Below are 22,073 nucleotides of genomic sequence, written 5' to 3' on the forward strand. Positions count from 1 at the left end.
CTTGGAAAAGACCTTGATGTTGGGAAAGATTGAGGGCACTAGGAGAAGGGGACGTCAGAGGACAAGATGGTTGGACAGTGTTCTCGAAGCTACGAACATGAGTTTGACCAAACTGCGGGAGGCAGTGCAAGACAGGAGTGCCTGGCGTGCTATGGTCCATGGGGTCACGAAGAGTCGGACACGACTAAACCACTAAACAACAACAACAGGATAGCGGAATAATGGGACAGTGTTATTTAGAGCGATGAGACCCAAATCTCCTTGCTTGGTAGTGATGGCATGAAATACATCAGGAGAAGAATCGGAGAAGATTTACATCCTACTTGCATTACACTTACCGTGAAACACCCAGGTAGTGTGATGATCTGGGGTTGTATGGCAGCAAAAGGTGTGGGCAGAATTTTATACTACGGTATCTTACAACAGTCTAATTTAAAAATCTAATTTATTTGTGTGCATTTGGACTAGAATTGATGTATCTGTAACAAATAATGAAATGGAAGATGCAACGCTTTTGCTTTTTAAATCTTAATGTATTTCCCCCCTGTAATTCTTGTGAGCTATTATTTAATAAAAAATTTTTTTTAAAAAAAAATATTTTATATTATAACAGGATTCAGCTCCATGTCATGTTGCTGCTGTGTGTAAAATGTGGTTTCAAGCTAATCCTATTCTACTGCTGGAATGGCGTGGGAATAGAGGAAATAATTCAATCTTGGTTTTACATTCTTACAGCTGCAGAACTAAAAAACTTGGTTACCAAGCTAAGTATTAATTGACAAGGTGAGAATTTCTGCATATCTCCTTTTTTCTATGTGTTTCACATTTCTTCTTTATGACTGATGTTCTAATAAATACTCCTTCATAAACGTTATTGCATTACATTCTTCATTAAATTATCTTCCCATTGCTATATAATTTTATGGCATTACTCCCCAAAAAGTGGTGTTTCGAGCCATCAAACCTCGGAAAGATAGTTTTCCCAAGAGGTTTCCATAATTTTGGCCACTACTGTAAGTTGTTCATTTTAAAGTTAATGTACAGGATCAGATTTTTTATTAATGTTTCATGTTTATATATGTGTTGGATGGGTGCAACCCATGTTTATACAGTGGTACCTCGACTTACGAATGACTTGACTTACAAAATTTTCGACATCTGAAGGAAAGAAATGGCTGCGCGCTAACGAATTCTTCGACATCCGAAGGGAAACCGCGGACGGCTTTAGATGGGTTTTCCTCGACTTACGAATTTTTAGATGCGGTTTCTTCGACTTACGAATTTTCCGACTTATGAAGGTGCCGTCGGAACGGATAGCCTTCGTAAGTCGAGGCACCACTGTATATGTGTTGCCTGGGTGCAACCCAGCCAGATGGGCAGGGTATGAATAAAAATCATTACTATTACTATTACTATTACAGTCATACCTCATGTTATGTTCGCTGTGGGTTACATCTTTTCAGGTTACGGACACGCTGAACCCAGAAGTCCCGGAACAGGTTACTTCCAGGTTCGGCGTGGGCGCATGCGCAGAATAGCATCATGCACATGTGCAGATGCAGCGCTTCAGGATGCGGCCTTTTAATGTTGCAAAAAGGGCCTCCGGAATGGATCTCGTTCGCAACCAGAGATACCACTGCACTAATATTATCACTGCTACTACTACCTGAGATTCAATTAGCCTGGCTCTTCTCTGGGATGGATTTTGTTTGGCCCAGTCATGGCCTCCCCTCCATCTCCAAGGTCAGGTGTCTCTTTGGTCAACCCAAGAAAACCTGACAGAAGCTACTTCTCTTTCCTAACAACTCTGAAGCTGACATTGAAGATGCCTGGGCATTTCAGACCAGCCCAACCGTGGTATTAAAAGGCAGAACTGGAGGATGATGGTTCACAGAAAAAACTGTAATTTGCTGTTCAAGGTTTATTGTGGGGGTGTTAGGTTCCCAGGTGTTATAGGGGGCGCTGTTGAGCTCTGTGAAAATATATGAGGTTTGTCACATAGAGGTATTTTTTGAATTTCCAGGCAGATAGGACGATCCCACAGGGAGCCTTACCAAGAGAGGCCACGATCCCACAATTCTCCTCCATGACGTCCTTATGCAGAGTTCTCTGGTCAGGATCCAGCAACGCCCACTCCTGCTCCGTGAAATGAACAGCAACATCTTCAAAGCACACTGGACCCTAAAAGAAAAAGGGAAATGTCCTCCTCTGAGACAGCAGAAATATGATCTGCTACACAATGCTCTGTTCTTTCCTTCCTCTTAATTGCTGTGTTGTTTTAATGTGATTCTTTTCCTTCCCCCTTTAATTATGGAAGTTTCTTTTGACGAAGGAATTATTTTATTAGGCATTCAATTCCCCCCCCTACTCTCCCCATGCGCTGTTCTGGGGAGGGAACTTCAAGGGGAGGGGGGGCAGTTCCCTTTGTGCAGCTGATGGGGCTGGTTAGGTGAATCCTGGCAACTGTTAAGTTATGGTTTCTCCAAAGCGTAGAAACCTATTTTAGCAGTCCATGGCCAATGTAGAAATAAAGCAGTAACTACAAATGAATCCTACTGGAAACATTCAGAAGTCTGGCATGACAGTTACATGGGCAGGAAATCTCATAGTTCACAGCTGGAGTTTACTCTTTCTTAGCAAGAACACGATATTCTCAGACTTGGCTGAGTTTCAGACATAATAAGAACAGCAGCTCATTCCCTGAGCGTGTTCCTCCACGAAATCAGTAGCCAAGAGTGAAGGCCCCCAGCTCCCCACACCTTTCCAAGTCCCCTCCGCTCTGGGGTTTCTGGCAAGCGATCGAACAGTGCAGCCTGCCTTTGCTCCTCCGTTGTCAGATGTCTCATGGCTCTGAGAGACAAGCAAGGAGGGTGGCTTATGGCAGAAGGAGAGGGAGCCACCGGTGGTTCCTCCTTCTCCTGACTCACCTCTGCCTCTCCACCTCCCTCCTCCCTCTCACCTCCTTACTCTTCTGCCTCTGATTCTGGACTGCATTCTGCCACAGAGTCTCCCAGCTCACTAAGCCCTGTTAGCCTTTCAGCTTCTGAGACCTCCTCTCCCCAGGCTTCTCCTCTTCTCCCTCTGACCTCAACCTCCATGCCTTGGCCTCTAAGATGTCTTCCCTTCTTGGTTCCCCGGCTGCTTCCTCCCACCATTCCTCTGTGCCCAACCCGTCCATGACATTGCTCCATCCCTCGGCTTCTGTCCCCACAAGGCAGCTTCCCCTGACCTGATCTGGTTCCACAGCTGCTGTTTCCCTTCTGCCCCCATGAAAAGGTGGATCAGGAGGTCTTGCTGGCTTCATTCTGTCACTTCATTCTGTCACAGGTGAAACAGGGCATCTCTAACTACAGGTGGGCCTTTGAGAAAGCCTTACCTGCTGAGAGCATTTGGAGGTTTGTGCCCAGTTTATGTTAATTGTCCAAAAATACATCTCCCCTCCTCTGGACCCTTGTTCCCAACAGCCCCCCCCAAAAAAAAACCAATATGAAAAGAACCCTCAGATGAGTTGGAAAAGCAACAGAATGAGATCAAACAGAGAAAAACCACCTTCCTCCTTACCCAGTGGCCTCTCTCTGGTGTCCGACGGAGGCCTCTCTGCCTCACAGGAATCCAGGTCCATTTCTGCTAAATGATCCTTTTCCTGAAAAAGAAACAAGGATTCAAAACAGAGAATGAATTACAAAAAATATTAGAAAGAGAATGAGAAAGACAGAAGCCTTAAGGATGTTAGATCTCATTCCATGGAAGCTTTCCCAGAAAAAGGATGGGCCATCAGGAGAGCATTTTTGGATGTTCTCTGTCCTGTTTGGAGCCCCTTGGGAGTATCCAGAGGAAAGTCTCTCTCACCTGCTTTCTCTCTTCCTGCTTTCTCTCCTCTGCCTGACTCAGGAGGAAACCTTCGGCCAGGGCCACCGCCTGGGAACTGGTCTCTGCTCCACATTCCCTCACCCAGCTCTCCATCTCCGGGGGAAGGACAGCCAGGAACTGCTCCAAGATCACCAGGTCCAGCATCTCAGCTTTCGTGTGCCTTTCTGGCTTCAGCCACTGGTGGCAAAGGTGGTAGAGTCGGCTGCAAACCTCTCGGGGTCCTTTGGCCTCCTGGCAGCAGAACTGCCTCAACTGCTGACTCTGCACCTCTGAGCGGAGGGTGTCCTCCTCACCCAGGATCTTCTGCACAGTTTTCCCAGAATCCCCCACTGGTCCCAGTTTGGATGACATGGCCTCTTCCTGCTTCAGGGTCAGATGAGTAGTGCTCAGGGGTAGGCAACCTAAGGCCCGTGGACCGGATGCGGCCCAATCGCCTTCTCAATCCGGCCCGCGGACGGTCCGGGAATCAGCATGTTTTTACATGAGTAGAATGTGTGCTTTTATTTAAAATGCATCTCTGGGTTATTTGTGGGGCATAGGAATTCGTACTTTTTTCTTTTCAAAATATAGTTCGGCCAACCACATGGTCTGAGGGATGGTGGACCGGCCCACAGATGAAAAAGGTTGCTGACTCCTGGTCTTGCTCATCCATCTGTGCTCTCAGGAAGCCTCTGAGAGATTGGAAGGTACCCTTTGGTCTTTTTCAAGGTCTGTCTGTCTTATTGAGAAGGTCTAGCAAATCCTACAAAGCAATACATTGTTCTATTACAGAATTTGCAGTTCAGGAGAAGAAAATGGTTCTCTGAACAAGCATGGATGAATCTTGCTAGGAACCAGGACTAGACTGGACCACAGCACAAACCATGAAATATCTTCTTTAAAAAGGAGGAGGAGGAGGAGGAGGAGAGGAAGAAGAAGAAGAAGAAGAAGAAGAAGAAGAAGAAGAAGAAGAAGAAGAAGAAGAAGAAGAAGAAGAAGAAGAAAGCAGCCTCTAGCCCTCCTAGAAGGACCATTGAAATGCAAAATGTGGAGGCAACTGAAGGGATTTCTCTGAGATGAATCAGCCTGGTTTCTCCTGCTTCCCAGTCAATGCATGAAGTCAGAACTGACTGACAAGGGAGTCATTTGTATCTTGTGAAAAAGGGATGCTTGGCTCTAGTGGGTGGTCCTCACCTGGGGGTCCTCAGGAGTTGCTCTCCCCCCACCCCCACTTCAGGGCATATTTCTCCCCTCAAAATAGGCCGCTCTCAAGACAGACTCCCTTTTTCTTTGCTCTGATATCCAGGTATTTATCTGGCCAAGTGGATGGGGCCAAAGACATCTCCCTTGATATGTAGGTGGATAATTTATTATTATTATTATTATTATTATTATTATTATTATTATTATTATTAGATATCTTAACACACACAGCCATGGATGGCAGGGTCCCTGGAGGCTCAATCCCTTTGGGAGAGAGAGGATGTGGTCCTGGGATGCCATGCTCTGGGTGCGAGGGGATTGCTGCAGTGGCCTCCGTGTGGAGCTGCCCTTGGAGACGACGGGAAACTGGTCCGCAATGCAGCAGCCAGACTATGGGGTGGGATCCCTCTCTTTATTCCTGGCCTTTCTCTCCCACCTTAACTTCCTTCCTCCCAGTGGGGTTTTTATATGGGGGGGCTAGTCCACCTCCTCGTCCATCTTTGGAAAACCATTTGCACTTGTTTCCTCTGTTGTGCAATGACGCTGAGCGACGTCACACAGAGTTAAAGTCCCAGGGACTCCTTTGTTTGAAGAAGGGAGATTTTGGTGGGAGTTTGGGATCCTCTGATCTCCAGGAAGGAGAGCCTTGCAGACCTCGCCCCCCTCCCTCGCAGGACCCTCTCCTCCCTGACTTAGGGTCCTGCCCCCCCCCAGGCACCCTCCCCTGCTGCAGCCCCCCTGGGACCCCCACCGTCTCCCCACTGCACCCTCTTTTTTGGGGGGGGGGAGAGAGAGGAGACTCACCCGATCATCCCAGGAGTGAAGGGACAGCGATGCAGCCCTTGCAGGAGAGACACCAAAGCAGGAAAGTACAGGGAAGGAGGGGCCTTGGCTCTGGAGGACCTCCCCCCCATTCCTGTCCTCTCTAGGAAGGCAGCTCGCTTCCCTTTAACCCTTGCAAAGCCGAGTCCACCCAGCTCAGCCCTCTCCCTTTGCAGAACCCATAGCTGCCAAGTTATCCCTTATTTTAAGGGATTTTCCCTTATGCTGAATAGGCTTCCTCGCAAGAAAAGGGAAAACTTGGCAGCTATGACAGAACCTGACCTGATCCCGGCCAGCGAGGGGTCTCCCTAATCGGCCTCCGTTGCTGAACTGCAGAAAGTGGGGGGAAGTGACCAAAGAGGGGAGTAACTCGGGAGGAGTGGTGCGCATGCGCAACCGCCTCCCGCCTCCCTCCTGGTTGGGCAGCCCAGAGGGGGGGAGGGGGGCTTGTGCTCGGCCAGAGCAGCTTCTCTTCGGGGCCACGCCCCCTCTCCACACATACACGATTGATTGATTATTTCTGGACATGTTTCAAAGCCAATATGCTCCGCTAACAGAACAACATCAAACCTTGGGTTACGTAAAAATAGACTATATCAACACACGAGACGTGTAACCGGCTGCACTCTTGCAAAATAAAGTATACTATTACTGTATCATATAAACTTCAACAGAAATGAGTCATGAAATTCAAGGAAACAAGCAGAAGACCCAGTGGATCAGTTCATACTGTGATCAGTTCATGGATCAGGTCGAGACATTGGGATGTGTCTGTTCCACCTGCAGTCCCATAGGTATAAGGGTCCTAAGCCGCATAGGGCTTGCAAGGTCAAAACCAGCACCTTAAACCTGATCCTGTACTCCTCCGGGAGCCAGTGCAGCTGGTAAAGCACTGGATGAATGTGGTCCCGCGGCCGGGACCCCGTAAGGAGCCTTTGCCGCAGCATTCTGCACCCTCTGGAGTCTCTGGGTCAGCTTCAAGGGCAGCCCCGCGTAGAGTGAGTTACAATAATCAAGCCTGGAGGTGACCGTCGCATGGATCACTGTGGCCAGATCAGGGTGAGAAAGGTAAGGCAAAACGCTGCCACCACTCCTTTTATCCCCCGGCAACCCTGAGATGGGGGTAAAGGAGCAACCCCCCCCCCTGTGACCAGATTGCGCAGTCCTGAGCCACTTTACCCTGGCGCAGGCAGAAACTCAAGTGGTAGAGTCAAGCAGTCAGACACTGGCTCAGCTTCAGAGCCAGCAGACAAACTGTCCTTTCCGTATTTATTAGAGGAAAGAACAACTAATATAAAAGGTTACACAGTTCTCAATAAAAGTTACAGATAATAAAACAAAGACATTACAAAGCTGAAACTCTTCTACTCACATAAGGAAACTGGAAAAACAAACAGAGTCCCGATCCCTCTCCCCCAAGAAGAATAGCATAGAGCAATTAACATTTCGAATCCCCAGGTCTTTATCCAAAAATCTCCCATTATCCAATTAGATTACAATTAGAATCCAATTACATGTGGATTGACCAATGGCAAGGTGATAAGCATTCATCTTCCAGTTGTCAAGGATCAGAGCAGCTGGCCCTTATGAAACTTCAAGGCTTGGGAGAGGGGGAAACTCCCTTGCAGGTCTCAAGCTTTTCTTGAGAACTGGGAGCCAGTGTGGTGTAGTGATTAAGAGCGGGAGCCTTGTAATATGGGGAACCGGGTTCGCGTCTCCGCTCCTCCACATGCAGCTGGTGGGTGACCTTGGGCTAGTCACACTTCTCTGAAGTCTCTCAGCCCCACTCACCTCACAGAGTGCTTGGGGGGAGGAAGGGAAAGGAGATTGTTAGCCGCTTTGAGACTCCTTCGGGTAGTGATAAAGCGGGACATCAAATCCAAACTCCTCTTCTTCTTCTGACACATCTGGAGTCTATAAGCAACTCAGGCTGATAACCTCCTGGCTCAAATACACATCCTTTCCCACCAGGGCAGCAGGTTTCTCTTGAGCATGTAAACATAGCTGCCAAGTTTTCCCTTTTCTCGCGAGGAAGCCTATTCAGCATAAGGGAAAATCCCTTTAAAAAAGGGATAACTTGGCAGCTATGGCATGTAAATCAGAGAAGGATTCCTTCCTGCCTTTACAGACAGGAATAAACTGACAGAGAGACATTAATCTTAAGGGGAGACAAAAGCACATTCCCAGGAGGCTGTAGTTTGCCTTGTCCCAGAATGCCAAAGTTTTTAACACACACAAAGATTTCCCCAACTTCACACAAAATCATATTCTCATCATAAATGAGTAATACAGTGCTCGCTTCGGCAGCACATATACTAAAAAATTGGAACGATACAGAGAAGATTAGCATGGCCCCTGCGCAAGGATGACACGCAAATTCGTGAAGCGTTCCATATTTTTATCCCACCGGTATCTGTAAAAGGATTTTGCAATAAATTGCATCTTGGGCTCCAAAAAATTAAAAAAAATGAGTAATACATATTTTTTTATGCTAATATACAAAGGTATATCATTTCCTCTTCCAGAAATGCTGAATTGCTAATTGAAGGGTAGGTAGCCGTGTTGGTCTGAGTCGAAGCAAAATAAAAAAATTCCTTCAGTAGCACCTTAAAGACCAACTAAGTTTTTATTTTGGTATGAGCTTTTATTTTGGTATGAAGTGTGCATGCACACGAAAGCTCATACCAAAATAAAAACTTAGTTGGTCTTTAAGGTGCTACTGAAGGATTTTTTTTATTTTGCTAATTGAAGGGACACTGAAGTCCTTGCAGAGATAACAGGACGGCTTTCCAGATTAGTTAGCTGGGAGGGAGACAGTGGGCAGAGTGGCATTGGGCTCGCTAAGATGCCAACTACTACAGGAATTGCTTTCTTGAGCCTTTTTAGAACTGCAATACCATTTTTTCATTTTTTATAAAAGAATGATTTTTCAGTCATGGCAAATCAATCTCCGGGGGCTGCTAGCCATCCGATAGCTTCTCTCTGGCACCCAATGAATAAATCCTGCAAACAGAGCTGCACTGCATGTTGTCCAACGTATTAACTCAGCTCAGATACAAAATCAGCCAGAAACACTGTGCTGCATCAGCGCCATTTTAGAATACACAGGAATTGATTTATTAGAGGCCAACCTTTTCCTTATCAAGTCTCTCGAGTTGAATAAAGCTGTGCAATTAAATATCCAATTATAAATGAAAGTCCATCTGTACCCTTCAAAGTAAATTAAGTTTCTTAATGGGGCTTGGCTTGGAAAAGCCCTTTGTAGTATTATAAAAACAAGAGCACATACTGTGTAGATCCGAATATCATGATGAGAGTCTCCTTTAAATTGAGCTGTGAAGTCCAAGCCAGGGGCTGTAAAAATCTGCGTTTTTTCCCATTTCCTTCGATCCAGACTATGTCTGCTAATTGTCCAAATCTGATTATTTTATGAAAGCAGATATTCCCGACTGTGGGAGTGGCTTCAGAGAGTGCTATGCTCTTGACCCAGTGTCCTGCCGCTTGCACAATGCATCTGCGGGTCTTCGAGACAGTCTTCCCCCATCCTGGGGAGTCTGCCAGGGCTAATTACCCCCATATCAGCCCTGAATTCCTGGCACGGCCGGGGTCTGAAGCCATTTCCCATCGCCGGAAAGAGGAAGTCTATGCTAGGTGCATTCTTAACAATTTATGTATTCAATAAACATTGGCCACATGTTATAAAAGGAATATGGATTGTGTTCCCCCACCTTCTTCGTTTTCCCTGGCAAACAAAATTTAAGATACTTAAATCGTGGTGCCCATAATTGAACATAGTATTCTAGGTGGGTTCTGACCAAGGCAGAATAAAGTGGTACTATTCCTTCCCTTGATCTGATTCTGCCTTCTGAGATATTGGCCTCCACTCCCCGTTTGGTGTCGTCTGCAAATGTGATGAGCATCCCCTCAGTTCCTTCATCCAAGTCATTTATAAAGACGTTGAACAAGAACGAGCCCAGGAGAGAACCCTGCAGCACCCCTCTTGTCACTTTCCCCCAGGATGAGGAGGAACCTTTGGCTTTGGTCAGTCAAATCCATCTGACAGCTCACATTTTACCAGCTTCCTCACGTAAATATCACAGGGACCTTATAAAAAGCCTTACTGAAATCCAAAAAATGTGAGGAGAGATTTATCTGGCTTGACTTGTTTTTTGAGAAAGTCATGTGTAAGAGGGAGACAGCAGGGGCGTACCCAGCACGGGGCAGGGGGACACTGCCCCCCTCTAGAAGCAATAAAATAAAATAAATTAAACACCCGACACGGCAGCTCGCCGACCAGAGCCGTCCTTCCCTTTGGGTTACTGGCGACTCCCGCCAGCTCCCTGAAAAGCGGCTCCCCTCCCCCTCCCTCAGGGGCATAGCCAGGGGGGCAGGGAGGCGTTGCCCCCCTCTAGAAGCAAAAAATAAGCTTAAAAATAAGCGTGGCAAAAGCGGCTCCCCGACCTCCTCCCCGCTCCCTCCCTGGCTGTCTCTCTGGCAAAGCCTCTCAAAGGGGAGGAGTTGGGAGCGGGAGCCGGTTCCCTGTGTTGGCAAGGGGGCTATCGGCTCCTTGCCTTAGCCGTCCCAGCTGCCACGCCCTGCCTACTGCACCCAGCCAATAGGGCTGGCTCGGGGGCGGGGTTTAGTTGCATTCAAACAGCCGACGGCAGCCCTGAGCCATCCTTCCTTATTGCCTCCAGTCCTCCTTCGCTCAGCTGATTACCTTGGGCTTTGAGCAGGCAGCACCTCGCCGCTCGCCCCTTTCGGCTTTTCCTGGCTTGTCCACAGAAGCGGAATAGGTTCCTTTTCCCTGGGAGTGGTAACGTTCGGGGATCAGGGCTTGTACCTGCGGGGGGGGGATCTTGTTTCGGAGGCTTTTTTCTTTGCTGATTACTTCTTAATTGGGAATGTTCTGCCTTTTAACTGCTTTACAGTTTAGCAAAGGCTTTTGGTGGGGAGGGGGGCATCTGGGAGTGTGGCTGAGCGTTTTTCCCTTCCTGCATCTGGGAGCGTTTTTCCCCTTCCTGCTGCTGCTTGGCTCCTCCCCCCTTACTCCTCACTCCCCGTCTTTGCCTCTGTTGGGATTAATAACTGTAAGAGAGAGGGCTTGCAGAGAGCAGCCCACTCTGCTTACTTCCATCAGATGGGAGAGCAGCAGCAAGTCTGGGAGGGAAAACCAGGAACAGGAAGGGTTAAGAAGGGTCCAGGGCTCTGCAGAGTCCTGGAGGCTCAGCTCCAGGCTGGGAGAAGGGAAGCTGGGGAGGAGCTAGCTTCAGCAGGGGCTGGAAAGGAGGGAGTAAGTAGAAGGGCCCCTCAGGAGACTGGTTTGGGACCACGGAGGACCCGTAGAGCAAGGAGGAGGGGCGTTTGGATGCCCAGTCTTAAAAGAGGGGTCAGAGCCCACAAGACGCCATTGTGGGCTTCTGCCCCATGCAGAGCAGACATGATTTGAGACATCTCACCACTGTATATAGCATGCACAATAAAACTCTGAAAATCCAGAGGATGTGTGGAGTGCTTACTTGGGAGTAGCCAACACCCATCTGTGACAATAACATATCTTTGTGGGGCGTGTGTGTGGCTGAGGGAAGCATGTCCCGGCTGCACGGCTGTTTTATTTTATTTTATTTTATTTGTCTTTGTGGGAGTGTGGCTTCCCCCCCCCCATCTTCGGCCAGTGAAGGTCAGCCTAGCTCGTTGGGGCAAGTAGTTAGCTTTATTGTAACTTTATCTTGCCTGCTATGAGCTATGCCATGCAGGGCCACCCAAGATGGACAGGTCATAGTGGAGAGTTTTGACTAAACGTGATCCACCTGGAGAAGGAACTGGCAAGCCACTCCAGTATCCCTGCCAAGAAAACTCCATGGACAAAGACAACAGGCATATAAAAGTTATGACGCTGGAAGATGAGCCCCTCAGGTCGGAAGGCATCCAACATGCTACTGAGGAAGAGCGGAGGACAAGTACAAGTAGATTCAGAGCTGATGAAGCGGCTGGGCCAAAGCCGAAAGGACGCTCAGTTGCGGATATGCCTGGAAGCGAAAGGAAAGTCCGATGCTGTAAAGAAAAATATTGCATAGGAACCTGGAATGTAAGAACCATGAATGGAGGTAAGCTGGATGTGGTAAAAAATGAGATGAAAAGAATAAATATCGACATCCTGGGCATCAGTGAACTAAAATGGAAGGGAATGGGCGAATTCAGTTCGGGTGACTATCATATCTACTACTGTGGGCAAAAATCCCGTAGTAGAAATGGAGTGGCCCTCATACCAATAAAAGAGTGGCAAAAGCTGTAATGGGATGCAATCTCAAAAATGACAGAATGATCTCGATACGAATCCAAGGCAGACCTTTTAACATCACAGTAATCCAAGTTTATGCACCAACTACCGGAGCTGAAGAAAGTGAAATAGACCAATTCTATGAAGACCTACAACACCTTCTAGAAATGACACCAAAGAAGGATGTTCTTCTCATTACAGGGGATTGGAATGCTAAAGTAGGGAATCAAGAGATAAAAGGAACAACTGGCAAGTTTGGCCTTGGAGTTCAAAATGAAGCAGGGCAAAGGCTAATAGAGTTCTGTCAAGAGAGCTGGTCATCACAAACACTCTCTTCCAACAACACAAGAGACGACTCTACACATGGATATCACCAAATGGGCAGCATCGAAATCAGATTGATTATATTCTCTGCAGCCAAAGATGGAGAAGCTATATATAGTCAGCAAAAACAAGACCTGGAGCTGACTGTAACTCAGATCATCAGCTTCTTATAGCAAAATTCCAGCTTAAACTGAAGAAAGTAGGAAAAAACCACTGGGCCAGTAAGATACAATCTGAATCAAATCCCTTATGAATACACAGTGGAAGTGAGGAACAGGTTTAAGGATTTAGATTTGGTGGACAGAGTGCCTGAAGAACTATGGATGGAGGCTCGTAACATTATACAGGAGGCAGCAACGAAAACCATCCCAAGGAAAAGGAAATGCAAGAAAGCAAAATGGCTGTCCAACGAGGCCTTACAAATAGCGGAGGAGAGGAGGCAAGCAAAATGCAAGGGAGAAAGGGAAAGACCCAGGAAACTGAATGCAGATTTCCAAAAAACAGCAAGGAGAGACAAGAGGGTCTTCTTAAATGAGCAATGCAAAGAAATAGAGGAAAACAATAGAATGGGGAAAACCAGAGATCTGTTCAAGAAAATTGGAGACATGAAAGGAACATTTCGTACAAAGATTACCATAATCAAGGACAAAAGTGGTAAGGACCTAACAGAAGCAGAAGACATCAAGAAGAGGTGGCAAGAATACACAGAGGAATTATACCAGAAAGACATGGAGGTTTCGTACACCCCAGGTAGTGTGGTTGCTGACCTTGAGCCAGACATCTTGGAGAGTGAAGTCAAATGGGCCTTAGAAAGCACTGCTAATAACAAGGCCAGTGGAAGTGATGATATTCCAGCTGAACTATTTAAAATTTTAAAAGATGATGCTGTTAAGGTGCTACACCCAATATGCCAGCAAGTTTGGAAAACTCAGCAATGGCCAGAGGATTGGAGAAGATCAGTCTACATCCCAATTCCAAAGAAGGGCAGTGCCAAAGAATGCTCCAACTACCGCACAATTGCGCTCATTTCACACGCTAGCAAGGTTATGCTTAAAATTCTACAAGGCAGGCTTAAGCAGTATGTGGACCGAGAACTCCCAGAAGTGCAAGCTGGATTTCGAAAGGGCAGAGGAACCAGAGACCAAATAGCAAACATGCGCTGGATTATGGAGAAAGCTAGAGAGTTCCAGAAAAACATCTACTTCTGCTTCATTGACTATGCAAAAGCCTTTGACTGTGTTGACCACAGCAAACTATGGCAAGTTCTTAAAGAAATGGGAGTGCCTGATCACCTCATCTGTCTCCTGAGAAATCTCTATGTGGGACAAGAAGCTACAGTTAGAACTGGATATGGAACAACTGATTGGTTCAAAATTGGGAAAGGAGTACGACAAGGTTGTATATTGTCTCCCTGCTTATTTAACTTATATGCAGAATTCATCATGCGAAATGCTGGACTAGATGAATCCCAAGCCGGAATTAAGATTGCCGGAAGAAATATCAACAACCTCAGATATGCAGATGACACAACCTTGATGGCAGAAAGCGAGGAGGAATTAAAGAACCTTTTAATGAGGGTGAAAGAGGAGAGCGCAAAATATGGTCTGAAGCTCAACATCAAAAAAACCAAGATCATGGCCACTGGTCCCATCACCTCCTGGCAAATAGAAGGGGAAGAAATGGAGGCAGTGAGAGATTTCACCTTCTTGGGCTCCTTGATCACTGCAGATGGCGACAGCAGTCACGAAATTAAGAGACGCCTGCTTCTTGGGAGAAAAGCAATGACAAACCTAGACAGCATCTTAAAAAGCAGAGACATCACCTTGCCTACAAAGGTCCGTATAGTTAAAGCTATGGTTTTCCCAGTAGTGATGTATGGAAGTGAGAACTGGACCATAAAGAAGGCTGATCACCGAAGAATTGATGCTTTTGAATTGTGGTGCTGGAGGAGACTCTTGAGAGTCCCATGGACTGCAAGAAGATCAAACCTATCCATTCTTAAGGAAATCAGCCCTGAGTGCTCCCTGGAAGGACAGATCGTGAAGCTGAGGCTCCAATACTTTGGCCACCTCATGAGAAGACTCCCTGGAAAAAACCCTGATGTTGGGAAAGATGGGGTGCATGACAGAGGATGAGATGGTTGGACAGTGTTCTCGAAGCTACGAACATGAGTCTGACCAAACTGCGGGAGGCAGTGCAAGACAGGAGTGCCTGGTGTGCTCTGGTCCAGGGGGTCACGAAGAGTCGGACATGACTAAACGACTAAACAACAACAAGTTCTATCTTAAATGGTGTGACTCACCCTGGGGACTGTTCCAGGAGTTTAAAAACTGCACAGGCTACTGGCTAGTCAAAGCTACTCCTTTAAACAGCATGCAGTAGAGAACACTTTCTCTCCCACATTCCTTATGCACTAAGAAAACAAAAAAAGGACAATAAAATTAGGTCCCTTTTCACTAGATCACCATAAATTCAAACCTTGAGGAAAAAGGGGGGGGGGAAAGACACAAGGTGCAAAATTGGTTATTGCTGCACCAAGAGTCAGGCCTTTGTGATCTTGGTGTGCATGTGATGATTTCAGACCCAATTTGTGCATTCTGCTAACACAAAAGTTCTTGCAGCTCCTAAGTGATTTTTCAATGCAGAAGGAACACGCTCATTAGGTTTTTTTTCCACCTCACCTGCCTTCATTAAGGCATACCCTTTACGATCCCAACTGAACAGCAGGGGACATTATGAGCTAACTGAGAAGTGTTCCCCCCCCTTTGTTAACATGTGTTTCTCCCCTCCATCACTGAGCACCAGAGAAGAGTGCTGCATGTAGATCATCTTTTCATCAAATTTGTACAGCAAAAAAGGGTTGTTGTTTAAGAATAAATAAACAAAGCCCTGGGACACTGAAGTAAGAAGATAGAGAAATTGGATAACAAATCCCCCTCCCCCACAATGTATCTAAACTGCACCTTGTGACTACATAAACATCAGTATTAAGAAGTTTCCCAAATGGGTTTGGGGAGCTGTGAATACTTAATTTTCTGAAGCAAAGACATGTTTATCAATTCAAAGGTATGGATATAGATCACTCAAAACCACAAAAGGGGGGGTGTATCCTGCAACTAAAACAACAACTCTAATGTAGATTTATTTTGTTATAAAAATGCACACACCATGGTTTTGTTTCTGTTGGTTATTCTTCACATTTGCCTCAATACCAACTTTTCAGATGGAAATATGTATTTGTCTCTCTTCTGCACACCTTTGCTGAGTATTTTAATCATAGTATCACAGAACTGGATGGTTGGGACCCCCAAGGGTCCTCTAGACCAACCCCCTCCAGTGCAGGAATCACACCACAAGCATCTCTCACAAAACAAGTTTGCTGCATCTTCCCTGTGAACAGGCCTTCAGATACAACAGAATAACAGAACCATTTGCAGAGTTGGAAGGGAACCACCAGGATCATCTAGTCCAACTCCCTTCAATGCAGGAATCTTTTGCCCAACATGGGGCTTGGAACCGCAACCCTGAGATTAAGAGTGTAAGCGTGGTGGTGTCAGCTCCCTTAAAAAAGGTCAGCAAATCTGGGGAACCTTTCATAAAAAAGGTCAACAACCTTGGGGTTCCCCCCTTAAAAAAGGTCAACAACTCTGGGAAACGGCAGGCACCGGAGGGATCGTCGGATATGCTTAAGATGGTCCTGGGTGCCAATGTGGGGAGGGTGCTGCAAGAAGGGGGCTCCGCTGCCACCCAGGTGGAAAGTTCACCACTGCATCGGGCCAACGGGGAACTGAACATGGCTTGCCCCCCCCTAGTTTTGATCCTGGATACGCCCATGGGAGACAGTATAGAGAACCTCCCCCTTGCATCAGAAGTAGCTCCTCCCCAAGCAGTGATGGAAGCAAAGGCGCTGAGGAAACCTGTCAGGAAGTGGAGGGAGAGTGCCGGGGCTCTGGCAGCATGGCAGAGCCCCGGCTACACAGGAGGGGGGAGACGGAGGGGGAAAGGGGGGGAGAAGGAAAGCATGGAGCGTAGACCCTTTCCTCCGGGTCCAGAATTACGCAGGAGAAAAAGGGGAAGGAGATTTACTGTTCCAAGACTCTTATGTTGGAGGAAATCACCGGGAGGGGCAGTGCCGGATTCTGCATCGGAATGAGGAGACACGTTTTCTACACCTAGCTCACTGTAAATAGAGTGCACCAATAAAACACTGTTGAAAGATAAGCATGTGGAGTGTCGTTACTCTGGAGTAGTTGCAAGAACCCCTTGACATCATGCTTTCATCCTTTATGTTTATATTGTGAAATATAAGGCACATGAATTTTAAAAATGGTAATAAATAAAAAGGATATTGACAAGCTGGAACATATGCAAATGAAGACAACCAAGATTGTCTTAGTTACAGGTAGGTATCCGTGTTGGTCTGAGTCGAAGCAAAATAAAAAAAATCCTTCAGTAGCACCTTAAAGACCAACTAAGTTTTTATTTTGGTATGAGCTTTCGTGTGCATGCACACCTCTTCAGATACACTTGAAACAGAAAAGCCAGACCCTTATGTATATACAGAGGGTGGTGGGGGTGGGTGGGAATGGGTGATGGTCTGATGGGAGTGGTAAAACTCTGGATGGCTGTTAACGGCTGCTGATGGCTGCAATTAGTCCTGGGGGGGGGGAGCAAGGGCTGAGGCGCTAAAGAAAGCTTGATCATGCATAATGAGATAAGAATCCGATGTCTCTATTCATCCCAGGTGGATCCATGGTTTTAAGCTTGGTAATGAGTTCCAATTCAGCAACTTCTCTTTCCAGTCTGTTCCAAGATTGTCTTAGTTTATGCATTTATTTAATTTCTATACCGCCCTATACCAGGGGTGCCAACCTGGGGGGGGGGGGCAGGGACACCCTGCCTTGTGTGATCAACCACACGATCTGCTGCATGCCTGGCATTAGAATGGCAATGCCTATCAACCGGGGGGGTGGCCCCTCAATTTTTTTAGGGGGAGCAAAGATCTTTCCATTTCTAAGACTTGCCTCCTATACCCTATGGCCAGTTTCAACATTAAATCACAATACAGTGGTACCTCACTAGACAAATGCCTCACAATACGAAAAACTCATTTTGTGATTTCAATGGAGACTCGCAAGACGAAGTTTCCTATGGTGCGCTTTGCAAGACAATTTTTTTCGTCCCATACGGTGCCTCGCAATACAAATTTTTTTCCTGACTTGCGAGGCACCCTATGGGAAACAGCACTTCAATGCGTTCCTATGGGAGCCGCTTCCCAAAACAAACTTTTCGCTATACGAAGCGACTCGCAGAACGAATTAAATTCGTCTAGCGAGGCACCACTGTACAAGAAATAAAAAAGAAAATTAAAAAACTGTAAACCCCCCAAGTCACCACATTTTAAAAGGCCATTTGATATCAATCAGCCAAAGGGTTGGGTAAAGAGGTGTGTTTTTCCCTGAAGCCTAAAGCTGTATAATGAAGGGTTTTTTCGCCCTTTGTACGAATTATTTGATGAGAACAGGGGGAGGAGATATAGCGAAAGCAATTATATGGTTTCTTCCATATGAATTCTTTGATGGGAAATGAGACTGTGCCTGTGACTGAAGCACTTTCCACATTCCATGCACTGCTAGGATTTCACCCCTCTGTGAATTCTCTGGTGCTTAGCGAGATAGGAGCTCGTACTGAAGCTCTTTCCACATTCCACGCACTGATAAGGTTTCTCCCCTCTGTGCATTCTCTGATGGGTCATGAGGTTGGAGCTCTTACTGAAGCTCTTTCCACATTCCACACACTTATAGGGTTTGTCCCCTGTATGAATTCTCTGGTGCTCAGTGAGATAGGAGCTCGTACTGAAGCTCTTTCCACATTCCACACACTGATAGGGTTTCTCCCCTCTGTGCATTCTCTGATGGGTCATGAGGTTGGAGCTCTTAATGAAGCTCTTTCCACATTCCACACACTGATAGGGTTTCTCCCCTGTATGAATTCTTTGATGGGAAGTGAGAGAGGAGTTGTGACTGAAGCTCTTTCCACATTCCACACACTGATAGGGTTTCTCCCCTGTATGAATTCTTTGATGGGAAGTGAGTTCGAAGCTCGTCCTGAAGCTCTTTCCACATTCCACACACTGATATGGTTTCTCCCCTGTATGAATTCTTTGATGGCAACTGAGAGCAGAACTACAGCTGAAGCTCTTTCCACATTCCACACACGGATAGGGTTTATCCCCTGTATGAATTATTTGATGGGAAGTGAGAGAGAAGCTGGTAATGAAGCTCTTTCCACATTTCAAACACTGATAGGGTTTCTCCCCTCTGTGAATTCTTTGATGGGTCATGAGGTTGGAGCTCTTACTGAAGCTCTTTCCACATTCCACACATTGATAGGGTTTCTCCCCTGTATGAATTCTTTGATGGGAAGTGAGAGAGGAGTTGTGACTGAAGCTCTTTCCACATTCCACACACTTATAGGGTTTCTCCCCTGTATGAATTCTTTGATGGGAAGTGAGTTCGAAGCTCGTCCTGAAGCTCTTTCCACATTCCAAGCAATTATATGGTTTCTCCCCTGTATGAATTCTTTGATGGAAAGTGAGATCCGTACTCCGGCAGAATCTCTTTCCACATTCCACGCATTGATAGGGTTTATCTCCTGTATGAATTCTTTGATGGGAAGTGAGAGAGAAGCTGGTAATGAAGCTCTTTCCACATTTCAAACACTGATAGGGTTTCTCCCCTCTGTGAATTCTTTGATGGGTCATGAGGTTGGAGCTCTTACTGAAGCTCTTTCCACATTCCACACACTTATAGGGTTTCTCCCCTGTATGAATTCTTTGATGGGAAGTGAGAGAGGAGTTGTGACTGAAGCTCTTTCCACATTCCACACACTGATAGGGTTTCTGCCCTGTATGAATTCTCTGATGCTTGGTTAGATCAGAGCTCGTACTGAAGCTCTTTCCACATTCCACACACTGATAGGGTTTCTCCCCTGTATGAATTCTTTGATGGGAAGTGAGATTAGAGCTGGTACTGAAGCTTTTTCCACATTCCAAGCAATTATATGGTTTCTCCCCTGTATGAATTCTTTGATGGAAAGTGAGATCCGTGCTCCGGCAGTATCTCTTTCCACATTCCACGCATTGGTAGGGTTTCTCCCCTGTATGAATTCTTTGATGGGAAGTGAGATCGGACCTATTAGTGAAGCTCTTTCCACATTCCTTGCACTGATAGGGTTTCTCTCCTGTATGAATTCTTTGATGAGAAGTGAGAGAGAAGCTCCTACTGAAGCTCTTTCCACATTCCACACACTGATGGGGTTTGTCCCCTGTATGAATCCTTTGATGGGAAGTGAGACTTTGGCCCTGATTGAAGCTCTTTCCACATTCCACACACTGATAGGGTTTCTCCCCTGTATGAATTCTCTGATGCCGAGTGAGATGGGCGCTCTTACTGAAGCTCTTTCCACAGTCCACACACTGATAGGGTTTCTCCCCTGTATGAATTCTTTGATGAGAAATGAGACCATGGCTGTGACTGAAGCTCTTTCCACATTCCATGCACTGATAGGGTTTCTCCCCTGTATGAATTATTTGATGGGAAGTGAGGCTGGCCTTTTGACTGAAGCTCTTTCCACATTCTATGCACTGATAAGGTTTCTTCCCATTGGGATTTCTTTGATGGGAAGTGGAATGGGAACTTTTTCCACTTTCAATATATTTATAAGGCTTTTCCATTGTGGGGAATTTGTTCTGGTCACCCTTGTTATTGATTTCCAGTTCTGCAATGAAGAGAGAAATGGATTAGTGCCTATTGGAGAAGAAGAGCCCACAATTCATGAAGAATACTTGTTAACACTGGTAATACCTGTAGAGGAATAACATGTGGGCTAGATGGGTGGTTTCAGAGTTGGATGCATATATTAACGAAGATCAACTGACATCATTTATATAATTAATTTTCTTATTGGATTTTCATTTAAATGTTTACATAGACAATCAAATATAAATAATAAGAAATATAGGATTCTCTTGAAACCTTGGACTTCCCACTATCCCTCCCTGGGTTCCATATTTACCGGTATCCTTTTCTTTTGCATATTTTATCTTTCTCTGTTATTTCATTTTCCCATAGTATCTCACGTCCTTGTTACATTACAAGTGTTATTTAAGTCCTCGTAAAGATTTGAATCTTTGTACAAAATATTTCTTTCATATCTCCAATTTTATTCAACAGATCTCTAGTTTTCCCCATTCTATTGTTTCCCTCTATTTCTCTGTATTGCTCGTTTAAGAAGGCCCTCTTGTCTCTCCTTGCTATTTTTTGGAAATCTCCTTTCAATTTGCTGTATATTTCACTATCTTCCTCCCATTTTGCTTGCCCTCTTCCCCCCGCTATTTGTAAGGCTTCATTGGACAGCCACTTTGCTTTCTTGCATTTCCTGTTAGTATGAAGGAGTTAAATTGTACACAGGATATTGTGTTCTGTCACTGAGAATGCTGGGAATGCATGAGCTTGTATAAATATCTCTGTATGAAAAGGGGAGTTCTCTTCCTGTTCTTCCTAATTGCTTTGTGTTCTGTTCTATGGAGAGCATGTCAGCTCAATCCCTAGGAATTGATGGCAGAAAGTGAGGAGGAATTAAAGAACCTTTTAATGAGGGTGAAAGAGAGCGCAAAATATGGTCTGAAGCTCAACATCAAAAAAACCAAGATCATGGCCACTGGTCCCATCACCTCCTGGCAAATAGAAGGGGAAGAAATGGAGGCAGTGAGAGATTTTACTTCCTTGGGCTCCTTGATCACTGCAGATGGTGACAGCACTCACGAAATTAAAAGACGCCTGCTTCTTGGGAGAAAAGCAATGACAAACCTAGACAGCATCTTAAAAAGCAGAGACATCACCTTGCCGACAAAGGTCCGTATAGTTAAAGCTATGGTTTTCCCAGTAGTGATGTATGGAAGTGAGAGCTGGACCATAAAGAAGGCTGATCGCCGAAGGATTGATGCTTTTGAATTATGGTGCTGGAGGAGACTCTTGAGAGTCCCATGGACTGCAAGAAGATCAAACCTATCCATTCTTAAGGAAATCAGCCCTGAGTGCTCACTGGAAGGACAGATCCTGAAGCTGAGGCTCCAATACCTTGGCCACCTCCTGAGAAGAGAAGAATCCTTGGAAAAGACCCTGATGTTGGGAAAGATTGAGGGCACTAGGAGAAGGGGACGACAGAGGACGAGATGGTTGGACAGTGTTCTCGAAGCTACGAACATGAGTTTGACCAAACTGCGGGAGGCAGTGGAAGATAGGAGTGCCTGGCGTGCTCTGGTCCATGGGGTCACGAAGAGTTGGACACGACTAAATGACTAAACAACAACAACAATGCAAACCAAAGGGCAAAAATAATTATAAATACAGTATATGAAACAGAGCATTGTGAAATAACAGTCTCCCTTAATATTTATACTTGTTATGGATGGAAGTCCTAAACAAGAAAATAAGAGAGGGAAAAAAATTAAAGGTATAACACTGGGAGACAAAACATAAACTCAAGGCTTTTGCAGATGATCTAATTATTACATCTGAAAATCCAGAAGAAA

The 22,073-nt window shown here is 45.8% G+C and overlaps 4 protein-coding genes and 1 non-coding gene across 6 annotated transcripts in view; 3 read left to right on the forward strand and 2 right to left on the reverse strand.

Annotated features, from left to right (window-relative positions):
* LOC118085605 (zinc finger and SCAN domain-containing protein 31) overlaps nucleotides 1–5,925 on the reverse strand; it is a 43,191-nt gene extending 37,266 nt beyond the window's left edge. The window contains exons 1-4 of one of the 2 annotated variants that reach the window (XM_088668968.1): nucleotides 5,857–5,925; nucleotides 3,850–4,612; nucleotides 3,562–3,643; nucleotides 3,230–3,318 (exon numbers count right to left, since the gene is read on the reverse strand). In XM_088668968.1, coding sequence (XP_088525094.1) covers nucleotides 3,314–3,318; nucleotides 3,562–3,643; nucleotides 3,850–4,221 — 459 coding nt within the window. In that variant the 5' untranslated portion in view covers nucleotides 4,222–4,612; nucleotides 5,857–5,925 and the 3' untranslated portion in view covers nucleotides 3,230–3,313. Of the gene's footprint in view, nucleotides 1–2,054; nucleotides 2,182–3,229; nucleotides 3,319–3,561; nucleotides 3,644–3,849; nucleotides 4,613–5,856 lie in introns of both variants that reach the window. The other variant, XM_060274176.2, reaches the window with a different exon arrangement.
* LOC148686099 (uncharacterized) overlaps nucleotides 1–22,073 on the forward strand; it is a 580,325-nt gene that overhangs the window by 389,217 nt on the left and 169,035 nt on the right. The window lies entirely within an intron of this gene.
* LOC132592076 (uncharacterized) overlaps nucleotides 1–22,073 on the reverse strand; it is an 80,990-nt gene that overhangs the window by 39,410 nt on the left and 19,507 nt on the right. The window contains exon 8 of the mRNA XM_088668974.1: nucleotides 18,123–20,135. Coding sequence (XP_088525100.1) covers nucleotides 18,123–20,135 — 2,013 coding nt within the window. The remainder of the gene's footprint in view (nucleotides 1–18,122; nucleotides 20,136–22,073) is intronic.
* The window catches only part of LOC118078417 (uncharacterized), a 295,133-nt gene that overhangs the window by 33,509 nt on the left and 239,551 nt on the right, over nucleotides 1–22,073 (forward strand). The gene's annotated exons all lie outside the window — the stretch shown is intronic.
* Nucleotides 8,166–8,274, forward strand: LOC118085807 (U6 spliceosomal RNA). Its single transcript, XR_004692684.1, has one exon. It is a non-coding gene; the product is annotated as a U6 spliceosomal RNA (small nuclear RNA).

Source organism: Zootoca vivipara, chromosome 4, assembly GCF_965207765.1.
Source record: "Zootoca vivipara chromosome 4, rZooViv2.hap1.1, whole genome shotgun sequence".
NCBI lineage: Eukaryota > Metazoa > Chordata > Lepidosauria > Squamata > Lacertidae > Zootoca > Zootoca vivipara.